General features: G+C 43.7%; 1 protein-coding gene across 1 annotated transcript in view; it reads left to right on the forward strand.

The window, feature by feature from the left end:
• Positions 1–10,409: 10,409 nt before the first annotated feature.
• MTUS2 (microtubule associated scaffold protein 2) overlaps positions 10,410–15,918 on the forward strand; it is a gene marked incomplete at both ends in the record, with an annotated part of 192,389 nt that continues 186,880 nt past the window's right edge. Inside the window, one exon of the mRNA XM_084260864.1 lies at positions 10,410–12,701. Within this exon, the coding sequence (XP_084116990.1) occupies positions 10,410–12,701 (2,292 nt within the window). The remainder of the gene's footprint in view (positions 12,702–15,918) is intronic.

Here is a 15,918-nt window from a genome sequence, read left to right on the forward strand (position 1 = left end):
AAAATATTAATTTGTGTGGAGGAAATAAGCTTTCTGTATCACCTGATTTGCCATTTAGTAAACTTTTAAACATGCAAACATGATGTAAACCTCATCTTGAAATATTATTTGAAACTGTAAAGTGAAAAAGTTCAATTTGAAAATTTTAGGGTAATTTTAAGAAAATGTAGATGCTAAATATTTCAAGTTAAGTCTGTTTTGTTCCTAACAATTTTGATAAAATTAATTTGATAAACCAGTATAAATTCATTAATATTTTGGATTAACTAAACTTTGTTTAAGTGGTGAATAAAAATATAAGTGAAAACCTTTGCTTTGGCATATGAAACCTCTCATTCCTTACCACTAGCTATTCTATATCCTGTTTTTATATGTATATTTACATAGGTATAAAATAGTTAACCATATAAATCATGAAAAGATTAAAATTTATTGACTGTAAAGGCATTGAAACCACTAAAACACTGAAATTCTGGAAATGCTACAGAATCACACTCTACAAAACCCCCTAATATTTTCAGACCATTCCAGTTTTACAAGTGTGAATAAGAACTGCCTTCCTGTCATTTGCCAGTGTGTAAAAATTTAACATTTGTTCCACCATTTCTCTTCTCTGCTGAAGTCTTAATTGCTTGTCAGGCAGAAAGTTGCCTATCTGAAGCACTGCCCTCTTCACGATATACAGCAACATTTCCATAGGATCTGCCAATGATGAGATTATGCTGCAATTTCCCCAAACAGCTGGGTCTGCTTCATTATGAATAGAAGCCACTGGGGAGTGTATCCAAATCTTAATTCTCAGCTTTCCAAATCACATTAACAGAATTATCCCATGTCTGGGGGAGCACTTCACCACTTTTAATTAATTCTGATTGTACGTTACCCACTCCAAGAAGTTTACTGTTTAGTTGGGTTTTTAGAATGTCTTAGCATCAGCTTTCAGCTTCCATCACCATTGGAAGAAGTTCTTCATAATTGTTTGGGTGTCTCATGAAGATATTCCTGCCTTCTTTCCTCCCAGCAGTGTATTTTTTTCCTGTGGTGCTCAGTTCTTGGCAGTGTGCATCCCTGGCATTAGCTGAGGTGGTATCTCTTCTCACAGACAGGTTCTCAGACAGGTTGTGGCTGGTTTCAGAGTCTTCCCCAGTGGCATTTCTTGGGAGAGCTGTGCATATCAGGAGGCTGCTGTTCATGCCAGTTTTCTGTAGTAATTGTAAGAACTGTGTCTGTTTCCTGCTTCATATAAATACATTCCTCCTCTACTTTCATCCATCTTCTTCCATGGCTGAATTTGTCAGACAATGGGGGCATCTTCCCTGTGGGCTGAGATTTCTTTCTTTCTTAGGGACCATTTCCACAGGAGTTTAAGAGAGCCAATGGGATCCTGGGGGGCATCCGGAGGAGTATAGCCAGCAGGTCAAATGAGGTGATCCTCCCCCTCTATTCTGCCCTGGTCAGGCCCCACCTGGAGTATTATGTCCAGTTCTGGGCTCCTTGGTTTAAAAAGGACAGGGATCTCCTGGAGAGAGTCCAGAGGAGGCTACGAAGATGATGAAGGGCCTGGAGCATCTTCCCTATGAGGAAAGGCTGAGTGAGCTGGGACTGTTCAGCCTTGAGAAGAGAAGACTAAGGGGGGACCTAATTAAAGTTTGTAATTATCTGAAGCAGGGGATGCAGGGGGAATGGGCAGCCCCTTTTCAGTGCTCTGTGGAGACAGGACAAGGGGCAATGGCTGCAAGTTGGAGCACAGGAAGTTCTGCACCAATATGGGGAAGAACTTTTCCCCAGTGAGGGTGCCAGAGCCCTGGGACAGGCTGCCCAGGGAGGTGGTGGAGTCTCCATCTCTGGAGATATTCAAGACCTGTCTGGATGCCTATCTGAGTGATATGTCCTAGGGAGCTGCTTTGGCAGGGGGGTTGGACCCAATGATCTCTCCAGGTCCCTTCCAACCCCCACAATTCTATGATTCTATGATTCTATGATCTGTGGGCCCTGTAATGCAAAGATGCTCATCCTGTTCTGAGGAAAATGACTGGAGGCTTCTCACTTCATGCTTTTAACTAAGTTGTGATCAGGCAGCCTTCTGGGAGGATAAATACCCCATCAGACCTATTGGCTTCCTCTCTGAGCCTTGGCAAAGTGGGCTGGTGTGTAGGTCCTCACACGCAGCTGAGATCATGATCCTCACCCCAGGCAATGCAACCCACAACCCCACCAGGTCAAGTGCATTTCTTTTGCAGGAGCATTTGCAGGCTCCTGGCTCTGCCCCTTCCAGTTACAAACCCTTTCTTGGGTTTTGGTTTTTGTTTTATAATGGTAGCAGCAAGAGGCATTAGCTCAGTGGCAGGTGGATGGTAAGGTGTGGTGGGTTGGCCCTGGCTGGAGGCTGGGTGCCCACCAAAGATGCTCAGTCACTGCCCTCCTCAGCTGGGCAGGGGAGAGAAGATATAACAAAAGGCTTCTGGGTCAAGATAAGGACAGGGAGAGACCACTCACCAGTTACTGTCACAGGCAAAACAGACTCAACTTGGAAAAATTAATTTAATTTATTACCAATCAAAACAATGTAGGATAATAAGAAATAAACCCAAATCTTAAAAACACCTCCCCCCGCCCCTTCCTTCTTCCCAAACTTATCTTCACTCCTCATTTCTCTACCTCCCCCCAAGCAGCATAGGGGAATGGGAAATGGGTGCTGGGATCACTTCATCACAGGTTGTGATCTTTCCTGCTTTGGCAGGGGGGTTGGACCTGATGATCTCTCGAGGTCCCTTCCAACCCCTACAATTCTATGATTCTATGATCTTGCTCCAGTGTGGCCACAGGCTGCAGGTGGAATTTGCCCCACCATCATGCTCCACAGGCTTCAGGGGAATCTCTCCTCTGGTTCTTGGAGCACCTCCTACCTCTCCTTCTTCATTGACCTCAGTGTCCGCAGGGTTGTTCCTCTCACATAGTCTCACTCCTGTCCCCTCTTGCTCCTGGCATTTCCTCTCCTCTCAACTCTGTTATTACAGAGGTGCTACCACCATCACGGATTGGCTCAGCCTTGGCTGGCTGATATTGGCTCTACTGGACATGGGGACAGCTTCTGACAGCTTCTCACAGAAGCCACCCATGTAGCCTTTTGCTACCAAAACCATGCAAGCCCAAGATATAAAGGATTCAGGTTCTTCTCATACACTTTACACTGAAAGCCCAGTCAGCCTGAGCCATGCACAGTGTACCAGTACAACCAGATGCTTTTAGTGAACAATGGTGTAAATATTCTGGGTTTAGACTTTCAGTACCAGGATGGGAAGCAGCTATGACAGACTGCATTAGGAAATGTTTATACAGGAGCCAAACTTCTCAACACATTTCAGGTTTTATTTCTTTATCTCCATTTTTAGTTCTCCTTGTGTTTTGATAATTCCTTTGCACATCTTATAATTATTACTGTTCAGTTTTTGTGACAGATTGAAAACAAAACAGACAGCCAATAACGTGGTGATATGAATTTTCTTTTATTTGGGGCCTAGTGAGGATAACAATATTTCCATGCTGCTTGCTTAACAACAACAAGCTGCTGTTCCTGTTCAGAAGCACACTGCTGCTTTCTTTTTCCAGCCTGCTACACTTTACAAACCTGAGCTCTGTTATGTGTCGCAGTGGGAGGGTGGTAACAATCATCCAGGTCAGCTTTACCTTCTCCCTGCTGTCTCCAGAGTGTGGGGTGGAACCTGCTAAATGCAGTTTAGGATGGAGCAGAGAGTAGGGAGGAAGAGAAATAGCAGCTGGGAAGAAACTCTTGTAGATGTCTTTCCTAGTTCATCATTACATGGGCTCAGGCTTAGAACAGAGGCTCTTAAAAGATAGACATTTCAGAAGGAAACTGATACTGCTGAAGTTAAACAAAACTGTTTAAGTATGTTTCTGGCTCCTTGAACTTTTCTCCTCCTTGTGGGATACATAGCTAACTGTAGTCTGGTGGATATCCTTTTATTCTACTGTCTAGCATGTTCATGTCACTTTGTAAAGTTTTTTTTTCCCACAAATATAGCTATTGCATCCTGCCAAGATGCTCTGATAAGGAGAGCTACGACTTCATTTTCCACTCTCAGCATTTCAGAGGGGATATTTTTACACTCTACAATATTAAGAACTGTTTACCCACATCAAGGTTTACATACACCAAGTCCATTCTTGGTATCAGACGTGCAGTCATATTTCTTATCCAAGGTCCCCAGTGAGATATTGCTAAGTGATGAGGTGGTGTCATTGCTGGTATTGAGTCTCCTCTTACCCCCTGCTCATGCACTACAGAGGGCATCTGAAGAGTTAGGAGGTTCGCACCTCTGTCATCTCAGAGATGCACAGCAGGGAGTGATTTTAGGTGTGTATTACTCAGCCAACATCAGTCTAGAAAGGTGAGCAATAAAACACAGAAGAGCCCGCAGAACCCAGGAACAGCTGAGTCTTTTCATCTCACTGACTCCAAAGAGCATAGTGAAGTTGAGTCTAGACAGTGCCACGTAAACTATCCTGCAGAAAATGCAAGCCAAAGTTTTTTAAATAGAAACTATCTATAGAACAAATCTCCTGAGATCCCAAATGGAACACAAAATCATATATCTCACACTCAAGTACACATATCACAGTATACAACCCTTTATTATATTGATTGAACAAACCTAAAAGCTTGTATTCCTTCACAGGGGAAACTGGATTAATAAGGTGTTAATTGGCATAGATGCCAATTAATTATAGAATCATATAATCATATGAGTATAGAATGATAGAATGTGTAAGGTTGGCAGAGACCTTTAGAGGTCATCTAGCCCAAGTCCCCTACAGTAAGCAGGGACATCTTCACTAGATCAGGTCACTCAGAGCCCCATCAAGCCTGACCTTGAATATCTCTAGGGATGGGATCTTCACTATGTCTCTGGGTAACCTGTTCCAGTGACCCACAACCCTCATACTGAAAAACTTTATCCTAATATCCAATCTAAATCTCCTCTGTATTTTGATATTAATTTAGCAGGAGTCCTGGGCTGTCAGTATGTTATATAGCAGAATGCCATCTTGTATTATTTTCAAACATAACAATTATTCTGTGTATTCATTGCAATGGCAACTGTAAAAACAATTACACAGTTAAACAGGCAATATTTTGCTGAACAAAATACTTTCAGGTAATTGTATTGCTCATGATAGATGTTCATTATGAGGATGTAATGGGTTCTTCAAGTCTGTGACATCCTTAGTGTAATACTGGGTGTCACCAGAAGAGACAGAGTTTAAAAGATTGTGTGCAGAGTCCATTCTAGGAGGTGTTAGCACAGGATGAACCGCCTTTCTAAGGTGCCTGTGCCTCACTGACTCTGGAGGAAGCACAGGAATAGTGCTGACACTGCCCAAGATTAACCTCTGCCTAGACAATTTATTATGCCTTCTCTTAAAAGCAGTGTGATTAGATACACACTTGAAGTCCATGTTTCTGGTCAGCACTGTGTACTTTAAGAGGTTAATCTCAACTGGTAGCATAGAATCATAGAATGGTCTGGGTTGGAAGGGACCCCAAGGATCACAGAGCTCCAACCCCCCTGCCACAGGCAGGGACACCAACCTCCAGGCCTGGAGCTACACAAGGATGCCCAGGGCCCCATCCAACCTGGCCTTGAACACCTCCAGGGATGGGGAATCCACCACCTCTCTGGGCAGCCTGTTCCAACCCCTCACCACTCTCTCTGTAAAAAACTTCCTCCTAATATCCAATCTAAACCTTCCCTCCTTTAGCTTTAGTCCATTCCCCCTTGTCCTGCCATTATCTGCTCGTTTAAAAAGTTGAATCCCCTGCTTATAAGCTCCCTTCAGGCACTGGAAGGCTGCAATGAGGTCCCCCCCACAGCCTTCTCTTCTCCAGGCTGAACAAGCCCAGTCCCCTCAGCCTCTCTTTGTAGGGCAGGTGCTCCAGCCCAGCATACTGGGACTGTTCAATGCCTTGTGTTTGAGAGTGGACAGATCTTTTCCTGACCCTCATGTTGATCAGTTTTTACCACCAATATTAAACATAATTATCTGGTCTGGTCTCTGAAGCATACCAGCATGGCCTGTCTCATACACTGTGTAGGAAGATGCTTTGAACAGATACAGATATTTCCACAATATTTTTTCAAAACTGTCTTCAATGCAGTCATTGGTCACAGCCAACATGGGTTCAGAAAAGGAAGGTCATGTCTATCCAATCTGACTTCCTTTTATGACACGGTCACCCAGCTGTTTGACCAAGGAAAACCAGTTGATGTTATTTTTTTTAATTTCAGTAAGGCTTTTGGTATTGTGTCTCACAGTATCTTGCTGGACATTTTGTCCAGCATACAACTAGACAAAGCCATAATGTGTTGGGTGGACAATTAGCTGAAGGGCCCAGAGGGTGATAGTAAATGGGGTTACATCTAGCTGGTGGCCAGTTACTAGTGGGGTTCCCCAGGATTCCATTTTAGGTCCAATTCTCTTTAACATTTTCATAAACAACCTGAACACAGGACTAGAGGGTGTCTGAAGTAAATTTGAAGATGACACCAAATTAGGAGGAGCTGTTGACTCTGCTGAGGGTGGAGAAGCCTTACAGAGAGACCTGGACAGATCAGAGAGCTCGGAAATCACCAACAGCATGAAGATTAACAAGGGCAAGTGCTGGATTCTGCACCTGGGAAGGGGCAGCCCTGGCTACACATACAGCCTGTGGGGTCAGATGCTGGAGGCCAGCCATGCTGAGAGGGATTTGGGGGTCTGGGTTGACAGCAAGATAAACATGAGCCATCAGTGAGCCCAGCCAGCCAGGAGGGCCAAATATATCCAATGAGGAAGGTGAAGGGTCTGGAGGGGAAGTCTTATGAGGAGAGGCTGAAGTCCCTCTTTGATGACCAGTGATAGAACTGGAACAGGCTCCCCAGGGAAGTGGTCACAGCACTGAGCTTGACTGAGATCAAGAAGCATCTGGATGATGCATGATTGGTCACATGCTCTGACTTGTCTGTCCCTGTGTGGAGCCAGGAGTTGGACTCAATGATCCTTAGGGCTCCCTTTCAACTCTGGTTATTCTATGATTCTATTATCTTCATTTGCAGCACTACTAATTGTACTGGGGCAGTGTAAACAAGAGGAATAAACAACCTCTTAGCATCATGTCCTTAATCTTAAATACCTTAGTTACCTTTGTTCTAAACCCATGTAAGCAATTTAGAGAAGAAAATAAGTGTCAAAATGAACTATTGCTCTGCTTGGATGTTTGAAATGTGTGCAGCCTGATATGGTGTTTAGGGTTTAATATACATCATCATCATCATCATCATCATCATCATCATTTACTGATTTATTTATATACACTGCCATAGCCCTCAGAGGTTCAGTGCTACTGGGAGCACAAGAAATAGAAGGAGAAACTAGTGGGACAGAGGAGCCATAAATGAACAAGTGAAGTTGAGCCTGGAAAAAAAAGGGGTGGGTGAGGGAGGGTGTTTTAGGGTTTTGTCTTTGTTCCTCACCATCCAATTATATTCTAACTGGCTATAAATGAAATTAATTTTCTCCAAGTCAAGTTTCTATTACCTGTGATGATACTCTGTAGGTGATCTTACTGTCTTTATCTTGACCCATGAGCTTTCCCTTCTTTTATCTCTCTGTCCTGTTCAGAAGGGAGAGTGAGGGAGCAGCTGGATGGGCATTTGGCAATCAGCCATGGTCAACCCACCACAATCTGTTAAAAGTTTTGGGACGTTGAGTGACCCTTTTGGTGAGAGACTACAAAGCAGTACAAGAAAGATGAGGATGAGTTCCCCCCATCTTTTCCTCAGTTCCCCAAAGCTTTCCTCACTGCAATTTCTATTAAATTTGCCTTCCTTCATAGGAGTAGGTTTTCAGACTCTGATTGTTTTCACAACCCTCACTTTTGGGACCATAGAGTGCTGCCAGTCGCCAGCTGAAGTAGAAACATGAACTCAGCTCCCTGTGGAGCCCATCCATGCCCCTTCCTAGCTAATCAAACAGATAAAAACACACATGCTTTGCCCAGCAAAGAGATTTAGAGTTCAGTGTTTAGGCTGAATATGTACACTCTAGCATTATTTTTTTTGTTTGTTTGTTTAGTAGTGGTTTTTTGTTTGGTTGGTTTTGGTTTTGTTTTTTCTTGTTTGGAAAGAGGGGAAGCCCATGAGAAACAAACCAAAGAATTCCAAAGTGAATATACCTAATTTAATAAGTAGTCAGTTGTTTTTTTTTTCTCTGGGAATAAGGACAGAACACAGAAGTAGTTTAAAAGTCTTGCTCTACAGTGCTTTGTGAATGAGATCTATTACAGAATTCTGTGCTGTAGAGGTGAAATTCTTAATACTGTGTTGTGTTTCATGAGTTAATTTAATTAGTTATTGTTTGTTGAAGAAGTGGGATTATGTCAAGAGCCTGAATACAGACCCAACCAACATGTGTGTGCACCGTATAAAGGAACTGGATTGCGCTCAGAGCCAGATGTTGTGAGCAGGGTTGAACAGAATGTGAAAGCTGGGAGGACCTGCTTGTTGTAGGTATTAAAACATAAGCCCAAACTTGCACCCAGATGCTGTAGGCAAAGCAGCAGATTTAATCAGCACTTCTAATTAGTGGTGCCATGAGGCTCTAATTAGAAGTCCAGCACAGCTGGGAGCATTGCAGGTGCTTTAAATTCTACCTTCTGGGGCCAGAAGATTCTGGGAGCATGTCACTATTTCCAGTGTCCATGTTTCTTTATCATGAAGGGGATGAACATACAAGGTACAAGAAATATCTCTGAGAGTGAATTTAAACATCACACAGACAAAAATTTTCCCTTCATCTTGTTGGAGGTGATAGAAGACAAAATCTAGGCCCCCAAAGCCACAGGTGGGAGACAGACAAAAGGAGCTACACTGCATTAGGACTGGTGTATAACCCTCCATATTTGAACATACACATATCATAGAATCATAGAATCACAGGGGTCGGAAGGGACCTTGAGAGATCATGGGGTCCAACCCCCCTGCCAAAGCAGCTCCCCAGCTCATATTGCACAGACAGGCGTCCAGACGGGGCTGGAATCTCTCCAGAGATGGAGACTCCACCACCTCCCTGGGCAGCCTGTCCCAGGGCTCTGGCACCCTCACTGGGGAAAAGTTCTTCCCCATGTTGGTGTGGAACTTCCTGTGCTCCAACTTGCAGCCATTGCCCCTTGTCCTGTCTCCACAGACCACTGAAAAGGGGCTGCCCATTCCCCCTGCATCCCCTGCTTCAGATATTTATAGACTTTAATTAGGTCCCCCCTTAGTCTTCTTTTCTCCAGGCTGAACAGTCCCAGTTTATTCAGCCTTTCCTCATAGGGGAGATGCTCCAGGCCCTTCATCATCTTCATAGCCCTTCTTTGGACTCTCTCCAGGAGATCCCTGTCCTTTTTGTCCCAGGGAGCCCAGAACTGGACACAAAAAAAAATATGCAGCCGTATTGGAAAAAATACATATCTTCTTTGTAAGCCTCCTGCCATAATTTTTGCTTTCTTGACAACTATTGATCTGGCTAAGAAAAGTCGGAGGGGATGGGGTGTCAGCACAAGTAACAGCAGTGATTTGGACAAGGCAAGAAGAGAAGCCCATAAACGTCCACTAATGGAGCTCTAATACTTATGGCGTGCCTGTACAGTCGTGCTTTAAATGCATCAGTAGCCACCCTTGGTATTATAAAGGGGCTGTTACAGCAATATGAAAGTGCTTAGACCCTCAATGTAGGATCCCATCTTCACTTAGCTCTTTACGCCTATTTCCAGTTGTAAATCTATGAGGTTTAAAGGCAGTAGAAACCACTCTCCGAACCAGGACAGTTTTAACTGTGTATCTTCCCAAGTCAGAGATCTGTGCTACACTAAGAGTCTTTGCTGGGAGCAAACCTGTGATTAAAACAGCACCTAAAGTGTTTGAAAGTGTTCTATCCTGGGGACATACCTCGAAGCACTGTTGATTATAACTTTAGTTTACTTAGCATGATTCCTGACGTTGGTGTAATGTTTCTAATGTGGTCTGGTTTGTGTTTGCTTTTTTTTTTTCCTTCTCATAGGTTGGCTGGATTAACTGGCTCTCATTCAGAAGCAACTTGACAGATCTATTTTGCTTTCGTTGAACCTCTCTACTGCATGTCATAAAGATTTCCTAGCTCCAGAGGCTGCACGAAAGACAACTGAGCAGCACAACAATGTGACCCTGACAACAGACCCCAAGTTTTCCGACGAGAAATTTTCTACTGATCAGTTTCTAATTTAAATCTATAACTGAAGCATGCATAATAGTTAACTTGATAGAGAAAAAAAAAAAAAAGCTTTCTCATTAATTAAGACTGCCAAAAAAGCAGTCAGTGGAAGCTTCAAAATGAGTGCTCCTTTAATCCCAAACAAGTCATGTTATGCCCAGCTTCAGGACAACAACAGCGAAATCAAAAACAACAACGAAAGCATAGTGAGTGTGGGGGATACCAACGCCAACCAAATTGTCCCAAAAGTTAGAATCACTGAAGGAGATGTCAAGAAACTCGATTTGACAGATGAGAGTGGGAATATACACCCCAGAGGATCAGAGAAAGTTACTCGTCTGAACACGGAGCAGAATAAACTTCTGACCTTCAAAGACTCTCGGCCGTGTCACAGCGGTGTACAGGAGAGCAAGCTGCCTTCCACCACGAGCAGGGAGATGGGGAAAGACTGTAGGACCAGCGAAGCTAAGGATCTGTCAAGGCATATCAGGATTAGCCGAGGACAAAGCCTGTCCAATTTAAAAGGTAGCACAAATGAGGCCAACCTGGAGGTTATTTCGAAAGGGGATGTTGACTTCACCCAGAACTTTTCTAAGGGTAAAATGTCCAGGACTGTGGAGATGGAGAGAATAAAAAGGCTTTCCTTGGGAAGACCAAGTAAATTTTCTCCTCAGTCTGAAACGTTTGCAAAAGACTCCGTTGGCCGCGTGTCATGTAAACGTCTGCTTTCTGCATCATTGGACTCCATTGACAGGTCACACCATTTGATAGGAAATGCAGAGAAATCCCAAAAAACATCCACGGATCATTTCCTTGGGATGGTGTTTCATCCACTTGACAATACCTCAGAGGAAAATAATGTATTTTATTCTAAACCATCTACCTCAGGGAACAAGAAAACAAGTAAACCAGAAAACGTACCAAATGTTAACATGGAAAGCACACTGCATACTTCTCATTCTCAACATTCAGCTGTTAAGCCCAATGAGATTGCTAGTAAATCTGAAGCACAATTAGGTCAGGGTGATAGAAATAAAAAACTGGAGCTTAAGACTGCACCATCTCTGCAATCTAAAAATACGTGTCAACAAAAGATTGAGCGAATTATGCTGGTAGAGTTCCAGGGATGTCAAAGAGATGAAAATGCAACAGTGCAGGAACAGAAAGGCTCTGGGTCTGATGCGTTAAAATTCCAAGCCTCCCATTTTCAAGACACCTGTAACAAAGTAGAGGATCCATTGTCAAGCCAGGTGGTAACCTACCCAGATGACAAATTGCTGAGTGATAACGTCGCCACTGGTGGGGCAGGTAGAGGAAGCAATAACAGTGACAACAGGATGACTACCCAGGTTGGTGAGGAATATTTTACTGATGAAGAAGTGGAAACAGTATTCCCACTCACCTGCAGTAGTAAATCCAGTGGCAAAGTGACACCTAGAAAAAACAAAAATTTACATGACGTTGATGCAGGTTGTGCTGAAACAGTTGGTGAACAGATATCTCTTATACAGAACATTAATCTACCTGACAGTAAAACCTTGAAAGTTAATGAGAATAAACTGATGCTTGTCAAAAGAAGCACTGAGGATGCTGCTGTGCCTGCTTGTGATCTCTCAGATCAGCACGGAGCACACAGTACAGAGACAGTGTCAAACCAACAACCTGACAACCACAACAGTGATGTGGAGACCTCAAGCTTTTCAGTTCCAAGTAAAAAGACAGCGAATGCACAGAACCATCCTCCAGATGAAGCACCAGAGAGCTGTCAGGTTTTGGCAAAGGCTGATGCTCTTTTATGTGTCCCAACGCCTGTGCACCCAGTGGCAACGCTGGATGTTAATAATCAGCCCACGCTATCAAACAGTAATTTGAAGGACCTTTGTGCACTTCATGCTGACAAGCTGTCACCCTCCTCAGTCCTACCTCCCACTGACAGTACACAGTTGTTAAACGTATCCCCTAAAGTGCCTATCAAGACTGCTTGCAGCAGTGCCATCCCAAAACCTATCCTGATCCACTCCAAGGGCTCCCTCACAGATAAGGTGGATGTGGACAGTGACTGCAGTGAAAAGCTGGAAGAAAGCATCGAGATAAAACCTGCCATACCCAGGCCCAAACCTGTGAGACCTAAAATCATCACATACATCAGAAGAAACCCTCGTTCAATAGAGCAGCTCGACCCTTCGTTTGCGCCGTCAGGGCTGCCCTTCGGTACCCCTGCATGTGGCATGCCCATCTCTACAGAGCAGAAGGTGACCAATGGAGGGGAGGCGAAGCCCCCCAACATCCTGTATGACAAATTTAAACCTGACCTCCAGAAGCCAAGGCTCTTCAGTTCTGGACTGGTGGTGTCAGGAATTAGACCCCCAGGCCATCACTTCGGTCCGATGAGCGAGAAGTTTCTGCAGGAGGTAAGGAGGCAGCTTTGACATCCTCTTGTGTATGCTCAGAGGTGATCATTTGCTTACTTGTTGCTGCCAGAAGTTAGTTGTCAAACCTCAAATAAGAAATATGTCCTAAATCAGGGCAATATAGAAATAAACTTACTTAACCATTTCTGGCACTGACCCTGTTGTGATGTCTCATCTGTGACTGGAAGTTGTCACTGTTCTCCTCCAATGTTTCCCAGCAAACCAGTCACCTGTTAGTAGTATAAAAAGGGATGTTTAGAAAGGAAAGGATATACTGTTTGAATTTATTCATAAAAGGAAATTCTTCTTTTCTCCCAAAGAACAGCTTTGGGAAATGAATGTAATTTGCCCACAGAGACTCTTCCTCCTTAATGGGAAAGTTGGCAGGTTTTTGCAGTCAGAGCACTAGAGGTCTAAACTAATTCCTTACTGTTTAGCTGTACTGACACTCAGGGACTATCAGAGCTCTCATGAGATTATATATATCATACAGGAAAAAGTTTATATATATCATACAGGAAAAAGTTTACTTTTCACTCATTTTAATGCTGTGTGTTATACTGACCTGCACCTCAAATAAGAACTATCCTTTCCCTGTAAAGCCTTCCCTAGCATCCCAAATGTGATGGAAGTCCCTCTGGCCAATTCTGGCTCCTGATATCTCTTTGTGTTTCCATGTCAATAAATTGGACAGGAGTCTTGGTTCCCCAATATTCCTGCTGGGAGGTGAGCACAGTGGAGGAAGGTTGGCCTTGCCTGGAAGGTGGAAAAAGGACAGGAAAGAGAGAGATACATTTGAGTCTGTGATGTGCTCTTGCACCATCTCATCCCAGACACAGAAAGGACAGTACTGACCTCTCCTTCCTCTCTACCTTCAGTTTCCATCTCTTTCACTTACATTTTCTGTCTAGAATAGAAATTACTAAAACTGTGAGCTTGTCTATGTCAGCCATTGTTAATATATATCCACAGTCACCTTGTAAGGTGAGGGAAAATTACTGGGTTATTACTATTTAATGTATGGCTACAGAAATTAAAGGCAAAATAACCCAGACTGTGCAACTATTTGGCTGTTTATAGAGTGATATGACCCTTTGAAGACCATAGATGTCTATGGCCCATACTGTTGGGGTTCAGCTAATCAAGTAAGATCAGCAGACACATCTTGGAGCAAAGAACTGATTTATGTGCACCACTGATGAATGGTGTTAACATGAAAATAGCTCAGGCTGTGGTAAGTCTGCAGTATGATTTACTCTAGACAAGGGTCAGAAGGACATTTAGAGTCTGGAGAAAATTCAGAGCATCTTCCACCACTCCTCCAAGAAATACGACTTTGGGTGGGTATTTCAACAAGGGAAGATTTGAATCTAATTTCAACAAGGGAAGATTTGAATCCCAGCAAGCTGCTTCTTCAGAGAAGCTGAATTGCCTGGAGGAGGGACTGGGAAGGAAAAATAAATCAAATAGCAGTTTGTATTATGAGTTTGCTTTAGCCCAGGAGTCAGGATCTGATAGCAGAGGTGGTACTGGCTCTCTTTGGGCTGCCACTGTAAGAGCAATTGGCTTACTCCCTTGCTGGTTAAAGGAATGCAAAAGGGACTGATTTTACTCAAGCATGGATCAAGAAAAAGGCAAATGCTTGATCTATGGAAGTGGGCAGATGCTTAGAAGATGATTAGTCATGGTAGATGATTGATGTGTAATCTGAAAGAAATCAGTTAGGATGGATTGAGATAGATCAAAATCACCCTGATGAGGGGACAGTGTTGAAGACTCAGAAATTTTGGAGACAAAGGGGCAGGGGCAGGAGGGCTACTATCTTTATCAGAGAAAAAGCCAAGATCACCCAATTTCACACATCCAGTTTGAGCTTTGGAGAGCTTTGATTGATTGACATTTTATAGCTCTTTACATAGCTATGATAGGGAGTGTTAATAGCTGCTATCAATCAAACCTGTAATAAAGATTAGCATCCTTCAGCTAGCTGAATAACAGGAACAATTAATTATTCCCCTGGGCACCATGAGCTAGAAAGGATAGGAAGGTGCTATATCTGTCAGAAGACTCCAAGATAAGGCCTGAAGAGCTCTCAGAGGAAGACTGGAGTGCTATCTCCATGCCATATAGAGCCTGCAGAGCTCCTTGAGCTGCCTGTGCTAAAGGCCACATAGTGTTGCTCAGACAAAAATCTTAGCTCAAGTGTGAAGGCAGCCCAGCTGTACTTAGAGACTGCATCCATAATGGTATTGAGTTAAGCACTCAAGGCATTGGCAGCTCCTGGTTTTTGGGAACCTTGGTGTGGTGTGGAGGCAGACTTTTCATGGCTGTCTTCATCAAAAATAAAAGTTAGAAACACCCTCACAGTGAAATACTGAAGAAAACCCAGTCCTTGTCCAGGGCAGATCCCTGCTGTCCACATGCTTCATCATGACATGGGCTTTCTTGACAACATGGACCTCAGCCTCTTCTAGTTGGCACCAATGGGAATTTTTAGCCACCTTGTGTTCTCAGTTACCTCCATGGGAAGTAACAGAGCAAACCATGAACTGAAACACAGGAGGACATGACCTCCAAGGCTCACGCTAGGCTGTCTATACCGCTGGACTGGGAGCACCCTCTTCAGTTCAGTGCCACCTCTGCCAGCACAGGCTCACTCAAAGGCTGCTTCCAAGGACCAGCATGGAAGAGACTGGCCTGGTTTGCAGGGTGAGACTTTTCCCATATATATATGGTATGTGCCTTGTCAGAGAGTGGTCCTTGGCTCACTTTGTTGACTACTTTATGGCTGCTTCTGGTGGGGGTCCTTAAGGAGGCCTGCTGGTCACCAGTTCTCCTGCCTGCCTCCTCAGGCTGCACCTCTCCTTTTCAACCACCTCCTTGGGTACATTCCCCAGCAGAGATATCTTTCTGCTCCAGAGAGCATGGACTAAAGCCTGTTGAAAGGAAGGGCCTGTCAGGCAAAAAGGGGTAAGGGAACCTGTTGTGTACATAGTCAAATCAGCATTTTCCTGACCTCTTAACCTCATTATCCAAACTGCCTGAACCGATGTCACCAACTCTTTTCCCAAATAGTTGCCTGAAGCTGGCAGCTGACAAGAAAATTCTTGCTTGAGGCAACTGGATGATCTTTTAGGTCTTTTCCAACCTTGATAATTCTGTGATTCTGTGATTCTGATAATGTCTGATCATGTTATAAAGAAATTAACAGGAAGGG

Source organism: Gallinula chloropus (assembly GCF_964237585.1).
Source record: "Gallinula chloropus genome assembly, chromosome: 1".
NCBI lineage: Eukaryota > Metazoa > Chordata > Aves > Gruiformes > Rallidae > Gallinula > Gallinula chloropus.